Here is a 13,444-nt window from a genome sequence, read left to right as displayed (position 1 = left end):
CTGTCGGCGTCGACGGGGTGATGTGAGCGTAGCTCTGCCAAGGTGGTAGTTGCGACGTGTATCAGGAGCCAGCCCCTTCGGGACCCTGGTCGGGAAGTGTGCATTGAACCGGTGTTAGTAGACCGCGTTGCTCCGAGCGAGCGCTGATCCGTCCGTGAATTCCGGGATCAGCCAAGCGTAGGTCAGGCCTCAGGGAACTGGGGTAGGGGCTGTGTCCCCGAGGGTATACCCGTTCTTGACTATTGCGGCCCGCTCCCTTGCACACGATGCGCTGGTACCTTTTTCATGGAGAACATTCTGAAAATTAAAAAAAAAAAACGACGAAACAACAGACAAGGAGGAAGAGCTGGGTGCGTTTGGGCGGAGCACAAAGATGCGTCGTTCACCGCAGCGACCAGTTAAAGAGGCAACGAGGGCTGATATACCCGATGAGACACCGGGGCGCCCAAATAAAGAGGAAGCCTCATCAAGTGGTGCGACTGACCGTGCGGGGATAGCAACTCCATTACCTTGCAGCGCCCCTGTCCTGGAAGTAAGCTCAGTGAGAAACGCTAGTCCTGAACAGATGGATTTGGACACAAATCGAGTGGAAATGCACTCGACCGTCCTCGCTAGAGCCGAAGAGGAAAGGCTCATCCGAAAGTGCGCAGCAGTGGTGAAACGTATGCGGTCGGCAACGTTCCTTCAGAGAAACGTCAGCAAAGGCGTCAAAAACGGGCTGATGGAACTGGAGGAACTACTGGACCGCATTTCCTTTTATAGACGCACGTGGAGAGCAGCGGAAGACGATTGTAGAGCAGAAACAGTCGCACTCCCCGCTGAGAATGCTGCTTGCGTCAAACGGACCGCAGATAGCCCTCTGCAAAGTGAACAGGGGAAAAAGCGGAAAGAGGACGACGTGCCTGAAGGAGACTTTATCGAAGTAGTCTCCAAGGCCCAAAAAAAGAAGGCGAAAAAGGATAAAAAGAAACAACGGACTCCGGCGCCAGAGACACGTCTGTCCAAAAACAAGGAGGCTGCCAACCCAAAGCCAGTAGCGGAAAAAACGAGGAAACGAAGAAGGACTAGATCGTCGGCTCTGCTCATTAAGCCGACGGAAGGCAAGACATTTGCGGAAGTCCTTAGGGAAATCCGCTACAGGATGAAACCCGAGGAGAACGGAGCAGAGGTGTCTTCGATACGGAAAACGAGGAGTGGTGGAGTTCTCGTCGAACTGGGCCCAAAGACGACCGACAAGAGCACGTTCTGCGAAGCGGTCAAGGGGCTATTGGGGGAGAAGGCCCTTGTTTCCAGCCTAGAACCCATGTGCTCTCTGGAAATACGGGATCTTGACTGCCTCACAGAAAAGGTCGAAGTAGAGGAGGCGCTAAAGCGTGAATGTCCAGAGGTAACTAATGCCCGGGTAGGTATTACCTCTGTAAATGCTCGAGGCCAAAAACTTGCCGTGGTGGATGTCCCCGAGCAATATGCGAGGAAACTCCTTAACAGCGGGAGAATCAAAATCGGATGGGTAGTATGCAGGGTACGAATGCGGATAGTCCCCACCAAGTGCTACAGGTGTCTGGACTATGGACACACATCAGCAGCTTGCAAGGGTCCGGACAGGAGGACAGCATGCCGGAGATGCGGCCAAGCGGGTCATCAAGCGAAGACTTGCAAGGAAAGCGAGAGTTGTGTTCTCTGCAGGGATCGTGGCGCATCTGGCGAAAGCGTCGCACACACTGCGGGCTCGGGACGGTGTCCGATCTTCAGGGCGGAATTGGAGAGGGCTAGGGTGCGAACGCCATGATCCGCATTTTGCAAATTAACATGCACCGGAGTGCAACCGCTCACCAGTTGCTAGCGCAGTTCGCTGCGGAAGTAAATGCTGATCTAGTGCTGATTAGCGAGCAATACCGAAACAAGGACCCGTCCTCATGGTATCTCGACTTATCGGGCACCGCTGCCATCTGGGTTCGGGACGACGTTCGACTTCGTGTTCTTGCCGAAGGCCGGGGGGACGGATTTGCCTGGATCCGGTGTTTAGGGATAACGTTTTTTAGCGTTTACCTGACGCCGAATGAGTCGATTCCGGACTTTCAACGCCGGCTTGATGCTCTGGAGGACGCCGTTTCGAACACGGAGGGACGAATCCTGGTTGGCGGTGATTTTAATGCCAGGGCTCTTGAATGGGGCATGCCTCAATCAGACTCCAGAGGGAAACGGATTCTGGAAATGGCGGCGAGAACCGGGCTCGTAATTTTAAACACCGGATCCACGCCAACGTTTCGGCGCTCAGGTTGTGAAGGAAGCATTCCCGACATAACTTTTGCGTTGGAATCTCTGGCATCATCGGTGGACGGGTGGCGAGTCCTAGAAGACTTCTCGGCAAGTGATCATCAGTACATTGCGTTCGAAGTGTTTGACGCTACTTGCCGGCGAGCACCAACACGACGTTCCCCCTGCGTGTGGAATGTCGCGAAGGTGAACATCGGAAGGTTCGTCGAAGCTCTTGGAGCAGGTAGGGCCGCACTGGGGGGCACTCCGGGGGGTGGTGGTGTCGCAGCTGACACCGTCGTAAATTCAGTGATGAATCTGATAACGACGGCGTGTGAGGCTTCCATGCCCCGGAGAGGCCCCAGGCGCAACAAGCCTTCTATGTACTGGTGGACGGCGGAAATTGCCGACCTACGGAAGGAGTGTCATAAGCTCCGCCGTTTGGCACAACGTCTGTACGCCAACGAGGAGGCATGTGCCATAAAGGCACAATATAGATCAGCAAAAAGGAGACTCCGCAGCGCTATAAATAAAAGCAAAGCTCGCGGCTGGCAAAATCTTATTAATGAGGTGAATGATGACCCGTGGGGACTTGGCTATAAGCTTGTCACTCGGAAAATCGGGGCTCTGCGGAAGCCCTGCATACTGGGCACCGACCAGATGGACCGCATTGTGCGGGCATTGTTCCCCAGACACCCTGTACGGCTTGATGTAAACAGCGCGGAAAGCGTCGTGGATTGCCCCCTTTTCACAATGGGAGAACTCGAAGAAGCGGTTCTCACTATGAAAAACAGGAAGGCGCCAGGTCCTGATGGCATCCCGGCGGAAGTTTACAAACTGGTGTTCCGCCAACGGCCAGAATTGCTGCTCGAAGCGTTCAACGCGTGCTTGAAGGAGGGCATTTTTCCTTCTCGCTGGAAAGTGGCCAGACTCGCGTTGATCCGTAAGGGTAAAGGAGATCCGGAGCTCCCGTCTGCATACCGACCGCTGTGTATGCTTGACACGGCCGGAAAAGTGCTCGAGAAGCTCATCAGGGGTAGACTCGCTGAAGCGATCCGTGCTGCCGGGGACTTATCCGCAAGGCAGTTCGGGTTTAGAACAGGGAAATCTACAGTGGATGCTGTTATGGAGGTCGTAGATGCGTTTAATCGAGCCGGGGCACACAGCCGCCGATCTCGACGGATAGTGCTCCTCATAACGCTTGATGTCAGAAATGCCTTCAATTCCGTGAGATGGACAGATATGCTGGGCACACTAGAGAACTCCTTTCACGTGCCAAGCTATCTCTTGCGGATATTGAGGGATTATCTGAAAGACCGCTCCCTGTTCTATGAGACGCTAGAGGGCCAGAGGAGGATGGAAATCACGTCGGGAGTAACGCAGGGATCCATTCTAGGGCCGGACCTCTGGAACGCTTCCTACGACAGTCTGCTGAGACTCGATATGCCTGAAGAGTCGCGCCTGGTCGGTTATGCAGACGACGTTGCGGCACTTGTTGCCGGACGCACTGTTGAACAGGCGCAAAGCAGACTTGGCATATTGATGCGACGGGTAAGCGGATGGATGACTGCTCACGGTTTCAACCTTGCGCTGGAAAAAACCGAAGTAGTCATCCTGACCAGAAGAAGAATCCCGACCTTGCGTCCCATATCGATCGGCGAGTTGACTATAGAGTCAAAACCAACGGTTAAATACCTTGGTTTAATGCTCGACTCGAAGATGAGCTTCTTCGAGCAAATCAAAGCAGCCGCGGACAGGGCTGCAGCAGGAGTCGCGGCCTTGAGTCGGCTAATGGCGAATGTCGGCGGCCCTATATCAACTAGGAGACGTCTCCTCATGGGAGCAACGCAGTCCGTCCTTCTCTATGGTGCGGAGGTATGGGCTGATGCCCTTGACAAGGAGGTGCATCGTAAACGCCTCGCTCAAGTGCAGAGGCGGGGAGCTTTGCGAGTGGCGTCTGCTTATCGCACTGTCTCCGAACCGGCTGTGATGGTGATTGCGGGAGTGATCCCCGTTGCCCTCCTTGCCAAGGAGCGCAAAGCTATCTATCGCCGTAAGGGCGAAAACTTAAGAGAAGTGGTTGCCCGTGAAGAACGTCAACGCACCCTTAACGAGTGGCAACTTTCTTGGCAAAATGAGCCAAGGGGCAAGTGGACTGCGCGACTCATCGACAAATTAGACCCGTGGTTGAACAGAAAGCACGGTGAGATTGATTACTTCCTTACCCAACTTCTAAGTGGGCATGGAGGTTTTCAGTCTTACCTGCACAGGGTTGGGAAGGCGCGATCTCCTGACTGTGTGTTCTGCAATAGAGTGGCGGATGACGCTGAACACACCTTTTTCTCTTGCGAGAGGTGGGACGGCCTTCGCCAGCAGCTTTATGCAGACACAGGGGAGCTCTCTCCAGACAACATTGTCAGAGAGATGCTGAAGAGCGCTGGCAGCTGGAATCGTATTGCGCATTATGTTCGGGCTCTTCTTACTACGAAGAAGATTGAACTCGACCGGCAGAGGGATCGGACGGTAAGGGGTTCCCTGAACTAACAACTCCCTTCCTCCCCTCCCCTCCCGTTGGTGAAAGGAATTCCCTGACTTGAAGGCTCCCAAAGCCGGGAGAGCGGGAGGGCTAGCCCGAAGTAATGTGTCAAACGGTTCCAGGCTAGTTCTCTGATGACGGGGAGGTGTTTAGTTGGTAGTCCGCCAGCGTGCTGTTGCGGGAGTCCAACACTCTGTGCGTAAACGCATTCACCTACCCTACTCCCAAAAAAAAAAAAAAAAAAAAAAAAAAAAAAGGAGGGTTTCCGGGTAAATTTCTACTACTATTATTAACTTTATTTGTACAGATATCGGAACCGGATGTATTTTGAGGCCTAGATTTTGTAGAGATGCACCACTGCGTTTTTGTTCAGATTTTTCGGTTGAATAGGTTCTGAGAACAAGACCTGTTGCACTTTTTATGGGTTCTATTTTGCGCCCTCACTCCCCTATATTTCACCCACAAATATAGAACCAGTTTCGAAAAGTACTAATTGTGCCCTTTAATTTGATACCTCACATGCCCAAATTTTATGAAAAAAAATGCTGCACCCTCCATTCACATGTATGGGGAGCGCCCCCCTTAAGCTTAACACACAATGGCGCCACTCGCTGCATGTAAAGGGAACAACAGATCACATGCGCTTACCAATTTTCGTGACAATCGATCAAGTCGTTTCCGGATGAATTGGAGGTGACAGACAGACAGACATCGATTCGGTTCTAATAAAGTTTTGTTTCACACAAAAATCGAAAAAAAGCAAATGCGGCAACCCTGTTTACAAAATATCTATAAAGCATCGACGGCAACATAGTTCCAGCATCACCACGCAAACGTCATTCAAATTTCCCATAGATTTCCCAGTCGCAAAACGCTCATTTTAATTTTTACACAATTCATAAGAAAGTCACTAAACCTTTCAAATGTAATGGCTCACTTTTCACATTTGAGTGTGAATTTGTCCGACCCCTCAGGAGTCGTTAGAGACTTTTAACGGGTCGCTTACGATACGGGGTGTGACGTCCCCGAGGTGCCCGAGTAAGTAGTTCTGCCCCCTAGCTGGCAGCATATCTGCGTCCTATTTAGTAGCCTCGAGAAAGCTTCACGGTGAAGAGCGAACCGCGAATGACCAGTACAGGTCGGGACACACTGGGAGTCTCCGGAGCCGTCGACAACTCTCTGTCGGCGTCGACGGGGTGATGTGAGCGTAGCTCTGCCAAGGTGGTAGTTGCGACGTGTATCAGAAGCCAGCCCCTTCGGGACCCTGATCGGGAAGTGTGCATTGAACCGGTGTTAGTAGACCGCGTTGCCCCGAGCGAGCGCTGATCCGTCCGTGAATTCCGGGATCAACTAAGCGTAGGTCAGGTCTCAGGGAACTGGGATAGCGGCTATGTCCCCGAGGCTATACCCGTTCCTGACTATTGCGGCCCGCTCCCTTGCACACGATGCGCTGGTTACTTTTTCATGGAGAATATTCATAAACTTATAAAAACAAGTCGGGAAACCGGAAGCTGGACGCTTCAGGTACGAAAGGTTTTGTGTATTTCTTAGTACGTAGCACGTAATATATGCATATATTATGTGGGAATAACCACTTTCGGATGATATTGACATTTATAGTCTTGAATTTGCGAAGAAGCGACAACTTTGACGTATTATAACTTTGTTAGTAATAGTGCGATTTCCACAAAACTTGGTAAGATCATGTTCTATGTTATACCCTATATTGTCGCGAAATTTCGTGGTCCTAGCATGAATTTAAGGGGGGTTCTGCAGCGAGTTACTAAAAATGATAGTAATATACTATTATTAACTTTATTTATGCAGATATCAGTGTGGAAGGTATTTCGGAGCCGAGGCACCATATAGTGGCAGCCTCCTGATTTTTGTCAGATTTTTCGGTTGGGTAGTTTCTGAGAATGGCCCCCGTAAAGGAATGGTCACTTTCAACCACCCGCACTCCCCACCTTTCCAACAAATGTAAAAACTAAGACCAGCTTCGAAAAGTACTGATCGAGACCTTTAATTTGATACCCCACATGACTATATTTGATGGAAAAAAAATTTACACCCCCCTTTTGCATGTATGGGGACCCCCCCTTAAATTCGTTGTAAGAGGATGTAATTCACTGTATGCGTGAGCGTTCACAGTTCCCAGCTTGCCACCAAATTTGGTGTCAATCGCTGCAACGGTCTCCGAGAAAAATGCGTGTGACGGACAGACAGACAGACAGACAGACAGACAGACAGTAAACCGATTTTAATAAGGTTTTGTGTTTACACAAAACCTTAAAAAACGACGAAACAACAGGCAAGGAGGAAGATCTGAGTGCGTTTGGGGGGAGCACAAAAATGTGTCGTTCACCGCAGCGATCAGCGAAAGAGACAACGAGGGCTGACATACCCGATGTGACACCGGGGCGCCCAAATAAAGAGGAAGCCTCATCAGGTGACGCGACTGACCGTGCGGAGATGGCAACTCCAATACCTTGCAGTGCCCATGTTCTGGAAGTAAGCTCAGTCAGAATCGCTAGTCCTGAGCAGATGGATTTGGACACAAATCGAGTGGAAGTGCATTCGACCGTCCTCGCTAAAGCCGAAGAGGAAAGGCTCATCAGAAAGTGCGCAGCAGCGCTGAAACGTATGCGGTCGGCAACGGTTCTACAGAGGAACGTCAGCAAAGGCGTCAAAAACGGGCTGATGGAACTGGAGGAAATACTGGACCGCATTTCCTTTTATAGACGAACGTGGAGAGTAGCGGAAGACGATTGCAGAGGAGAAACAGTCGCACTCCCCGCTGACAATGGTGCGTGCGTCAAACGGACCGCAGATAGCCCTCTGCAAAATGAACTGGGGAAAAAGCGGAAAGAGAACGACGTGCCTGAAGGAGACTTTATCGAAGTAGACTCCATGGCCCAAAAAAAAAAAGTGAAGAAGTGAAGAAAAAAAGTGAAAAAGAAACAACGGACTCCGTCGCCAGAGACACGTCTGTCCAAAAACAAGAAGGCTGCCAACCAAAAACCAGGAGCGGAAAAAACGAGGAAGCGAAGAAGCACTAGACCGTCGGCTCTGCTCATTAAGCCGACGGAAGGCAAGACATTTGCGGAAGTCCTTAGTGAAATCCGCTATAGGATGAAACCCGAAGAGAGCGGAGCAGAGGTGTCTTCGATACGGAAAACGAGGAGTGGTGGAGTTCTCGTCGAACTGGGCCTAAAGACGACCTACAAGAGCACGTTCTGCGAAGCGTTCAAGGGGCTGTTGGGGGAGAAGGCTCTTGTTTCCAGCCTAGAACCCATGCGCTCTCTAGAAATACGGGATCTTGACTGCCTCACAGAAAAGGTCGAAGTAGAGGAGGCGCTAAAGCGTGAATGTCCAGAGGTAACCAATGCCCGGGTAGGTATTACCTCTGCAAATGCTCAAGGCCAAAAACTCGCCGTGGTGGAATTCCCCGAGCAATATGCGAGGAAACTCCTTAACAGCGGGAGAATCAAAATCGGATGGGTACTATGCAGGGTACGAGTGCGGATAGTCCCCACCCAGTGCTACAGGTATCTCGACTATGGAAACACGTCAGTAACTTGCAAGGGTCCGCACAGGAGGACTGCATGTCGGATATGCGGCCAAGTGGATCAAGCGAAGACTTGCAAGGAAAGCGAGAGTTGTGTTCTCTGCAGGGATCGTGGCGCGTCTGATGAAAGCGTCGCATACACTGCGGGCTCGGGACGGTGTCCGATCTTCAGGGCAGAATTGAAGAGGGCTAGGGTGCGAACGCCATGATCCGCATTTTGCAAATTAACATGCACCGGAGTGCAACCGCTCACCAGTTGCTAGCACAGTTCGCTGCGGAAGTAGATGCTGATCTAGTGCTGATTAACGAGCAATACCGAAACAAGGACCCGTCCTCATGGTATCTCGACTTATCGGGCACCGCTGCCATCTGGGTTCGGGACAACGTTCGACTTCGTGTTCTTGCCGAAGGCCGGGGGGACGGGTTTGTCTGGATCCGGTGTTTAGGGATAACGTTTTTTAGCGTTTATCTGACGCCGAATGAGACAATGCCGGACGTTCGGTGCCGGCTTGATGCTCTGGAGGACGCCGTTTCGAGCACGGAGGGACGAATCCTGGTTGGCGGTGATTTTAATGCCAAGGCTCTAGAATGGGGCATGCCTCAGTCAGACTCCAGAGGGAAACGGATTCTGGAAATGGCGGCGAGAACCGGGCTCGTAGTTTTAAACACCGGATCCACGCCAATGTTTCGGCGCCCAGGTTGTGAAGGAAGCATTCCTGACATCACTTTTGCATCATCGGTGGACGGGTGGCGAGTCCTAGAAGACTTCTCGGCAAGTGATCATCAGTACATTGCGTTCGAAGTGTTTGACGCTACTTGCCGGCGAGCACCAACACAACGTTCCCCCTGCGTGTGGAAAGTCGCGAGGGTAAACATCGGACAGTTCGTCGAACCTCTAGGAGCAGGTAGGGCCGCGATGGGGGGCACTCCGGGGGGTGGTATTGTCGCAGCTGACACGGTCGTAAATTCAGTAATTAATCTGATAACGACGGCATGTGAGGCTTCCATGCCCCGGAGAGGCCCTAGGCGCGACAAGCCTTCTATGTACTGGTGCACGGCAGAAATTGCTGACCTACGGAAGGAGTGTCATGAGCTAAGCCGTTTGGCACAACGTTTGCACGCCAACGAGGAGGCATGTGCCATAAAGGCACAATATAGATCAGCAAAAAGAAGACTCCGCAGCACTATAAATAAAAGCAAAGCTCGCGGCTGGCAGAATCTTGTTAATGAGCCGATATGAGCCGCAAGCAGTACTTGATAGTACTGCTTATAGCATGTATTGGGACCGACAAGTTCTGACTGATCGCCATACTCTATATAACAAGCCTGACGTACTGTTAGTTGACATGTTGCTATCCCCCATAATAGCAACATTAAACGGAAATACGTGGAGAAGAAGGTGAACTATGAGGCTATGGCTCGGGAAATCAAAAAAATTTGGCGTTTCAAGCGGGCGGTTGTAGTTCCCATAATATTGTCAGCTACAAGTATTGTACTTAAATCACTCACGGCTTCCCTTGATGTCCTGGGACTTTCACACAATCTGGTTCAAACCATGCAGAAGTACACCATTCTGCATTCTGCTCGATGTTGCGGGGAGTTCTCGACGGATTCTCCCATTAACCTACCATCGGCCAACACCACCAGCGCCCCTTTAGTTTTTAAGTAGGTAGGATCGTCCGAGCCTAAATGCTTGGCACTTAGTGCTAGTATTAGGTAAAATCGGGCATCTGCAGAGATTGTGATAACTCGGAAATAATAATAATCGTTGGCGCAACAATCCATATTGGATCAGGGCCTTAAAGTGTGTTAGAGCACTTCATTCAAGACCGTAACGGTACACTACAGTACACTGTTGGAGGCAATGTGATCAGCATTGCGCTCGCCCGAGATTATTACCCTGATTTGACTCAGGTACTCATTCACAGCTGAGTGGACTGGTATCCTACGTCAAATCTCGATACAAATCTCACTGCCACCTGTAAGATTCAAACCGTGACGTTCCGTACGACAGTCTTGTACTCTAACCACGCAGCTATCCGGACACGAGAGGTTGTATAGTCATCGAAAAACCGAAATTAATGGTCAAACATGATCAACGGCGACAAAACTGGGATAAAGCAGGCAAAAATTGGGTTAACGAGCAATGGAAAAAAAGTGCTTTGGACAGATCAATCGAAATCCCAAATGTTTGGGTCTAATAGGCGAGTGTTTGTGCGTTGTTAAAAAAAAAGCGTTAGATATTTGTACTGTGCCGACTGTCAAGTATGGAAGGGGCTTTGTTGGCGGAAGGTCTAATAATTTAAGGCGGAAGGGAAGGTCTGGCCATTTTACCAGAATCGAGAGAACATCGAAAAGGGAGGGGTGTTCGAAAATTTTGCAGAGACCATGCCAAAATTTTGCTTTTGCAACAAGATAATGACCCGAAGGACTCCTCTGAACTATGCCAAGATATCATATACAAATCACCACAACCACCAGATTTCTCTCTCATCGAACTAGTTTGGGATGAACTCGACTGAAAAGTCAAAAGTCAATCTCTATCTTGTGCAAGACAGATCTGGACATTATTACAAAGCAAATGGGAAGAGTTTGACGAAATTATTTTGAACAACTTAATCAAAATATCCAAAGTGTGAGGAGGTAATCAAAAACAAAGGTGGTCACTTCGACCAACCTAAAATTTTGTTAAAAAAAATAAGTCGAAACATTATTGCACTTGTGCATAGTTAAGCATTATTATCCAGTGAAGCGACATTTTACTCCCTAACCGTCTTTCCACATGCTAAGCGATTTTGCTTATATGCTCGTGAGCTATCAACGATGGCATCACATCGCTTTCTCCAGCTATCGGAGTCACATTTCGAAAAGTATCTTAGCTGAGCATAGTTTTCCCACGATGCGTATTAATGCGATATTCTACTGTATTTATTCGTGGCCACTATCTCAATTCGAACGCCTTCTAAAATCAATAATGCTAGTAGTGCGGGAATTCATTTCAATTCTTTTTACAGATTGACTCATTCAAATTTCTAAAGCATCTGCTTGGTGAGATTTGATAGCAAACATGTGCCCGGGATGGCAGCTTGCAGCACTTTGCACTGCGATGGGTTTCCATAAACCATTCCAAAACTTGCTTACCTTTTTTGTTTAAAATAAATAGCATCAGATTAAAGGACGATATGTCAATCCACAAGTCACATACGAAGTAGAGTGCGACCAAAATCTGTGTGAGTTCATTACGTCAATTGTCAGTGAACCATAGGTTTGATTTACTTTCATATCAGTAGTGCGACAAACAGGCGGACGATGAACAGATTTTGATAGGATCTTGTCTTTCACAATACCGTTAAAATGAACTCGACATTAACTAGTAGAAATATGGTGAATTGTAATGACGCCAAGGCTTTTGACGGTGTCTCGTGATTTATCGATATCCTAAGCCTATCCCGCGGTGCTACGGCCTTATGAATTCTTCTAGAAATCAACTGGGAATCTGCAAACAACTTACACACTAGCTAACACGCACCTTTGTCGAATACAGATTATGGGCTGATGATTACAGTTAACTTGAAGTATCGATCAGTCAATGCTTGCAACGAGGTAAAGTGAAAGTCACTATTAAAGGATGAAAGCCGAAAGCAATAAGCGATGAGCAGATAGATTGCCGCAGAGAAAAATTTAGTACAATCCATTAGTGGAGTTATCGTTCTCAAATTCCGTCGAGTGGTGGTACTTCTATTATGCTTCTGGAGACTTAGTGGCACTTTCGTTGAACTCAATGTTTAGCGTTATCCCTATCACTTTTACTTGAACATAATAATATTAAATGAAGTTGGGAGAGTTCTGGATGAGTTGGAAGGAATTTAAAGTTCAAAAGGTACTAAGGTTAATTAGATTGGAATCCAGTAATTCCAAAGCATCTACACTACATTATTAGCCTTCGCCAATTTTTGAATGCACACCATCTCGATTTCACTCCTTGCAGGAGAACGCTGCCACCATTCCAATAAAACATCGCCGAATCCGAAATGGAATACGCAAGAACATTACGTTCGGAGCAAACGAAAAATAGTTGGCTGTTTTCTCACCGATCACCTTCTTCATGCCTCATGGAGGAAGCTAGGAATAAATTCCTCGGCAATAGAAACCAAAATTAACTTACAGGATCTTGTTTCACAATCTGCTTAGTATCTTGTTCAGTGTCCGCGCCTCGTGCCTTCCGTGTTGTTGACGTTTCCGAAGGATATGGTAGTATGGCATTCTCGTGCTTGGCCATCTCAGCTACTCCGTTAGCAACAGCCGAAAAAGCCGTGAATGGCGGTACGCGGGGCAATAGCGGGAAAGGCCGCCTACCTTCTCGACTCCATTCCTGTGTCGTATTTGGGCCTGATATTCTGAAACTACAAACTTCAGTTCGAATTCTTCCCGAACAAATGTATTTTAGATTACGTTTCAGCTATTGTGCATAGCTGTTCGTCATTTGCTACTCTTCGCGCCTCAGCACGATGTCGATCCGTCGATATGTGAAATACATTCCTTAGCTCCTCCAGGAGTTTGATCTTTACATCACTCAGTCCTCCCTGTGCTCGAAATGTGCTCACAACGTTGGAATAAGTTTCTAATTCTTCAAAGCAAATAGAGAAATAGAAAAATAGGTGAGAATAGCATCGTCTTAAGAGAACTTTCTGCAAAACATACCCAAACGTCTTAGAACGCCACGACACTCATCTCGTGTCATATCCAATACTGGTGGCCACATCATGAAAGATATTCACTACACTTTTATCGGAAAAATGTAAACCATAAAGCATAACAAACCAAACGAATTTTCCCTTTTCGCACAATTTGTACGTCAAGCAGCCATTTCTGTTTATTATGTCAAAACGCTTTCTTTGGGTGCGTTCTGAAAGTCGTCAAATTGGAGGGCATTCAACGTCTGCAATGTATTAATCTGATTCGATTATTCAATTTGAAATCTTATTCTGAATTAAGATTTCTTTTAACATAAAGTCCAGAAATCGAAATGAGTTGCGCTGTCGCAAACCTCACTGGTTTTCTTGAGTTAGTTTTCCATAAATTTG

General features: G+C 48.6%; 1 protein-coding gene across 2 annotated transcripts in view; it reads right to left on the bottom strand.

Moving 5' to 3' along the window:
* LOC119654989 (BRCA2-interacting transcriptional repressor EMSY) overlaps positions 1–13,226 on the bottom strand; it is a 39,922-nt gene extending 26,696 nt beyond the window's left edge. The window contains exons 1-3 of one of the 2 annotated variants that reach the window (XM_038060653.1): positions 13,062–13,226; positions 12,813–12,987; positions 12,526–12,763 (exon numbers count right to left, since the gene is read on the bottom strand). In XM_038060653.1, the coding sequence (XP_037916581.1) occupies positions 12,526–12,763; positions 12,813–12,987; positions 13,062–13,125 (477 nt within the window). In that variant the 5' untranslated portion in view covers positions 13,126–13,226. The remainder of the gene's footprint in view (positions 1–12,525; positions 12,764–12,812; positions 12,988–13,061) is intronic. The other variant, XM_038060654.1, reaches the window with a different exon arrangement.
* Between the last annotated feature and the right edge of the window lie 218 nt (positions 13,227–13,444).

Source organism: Hermetia illucens, chromosome 4 (genome assembly GCF_905115235.1).
Source record: "Hermetia illucens chromosome 4, iHerIll2.2.curated.20191125, whole genome shotgun sequence".
Lineage (NCBI taxonomy): Eukaryota > Metazoa > Arthropoda > Insecta > Diptera > Stratiomyidae > Hermetia > Hermetia illucens.
Note: the sequence above shows the minus strand (reverse complement) of the source record. Positions and strands in the feature narration are given on the sequence as shown.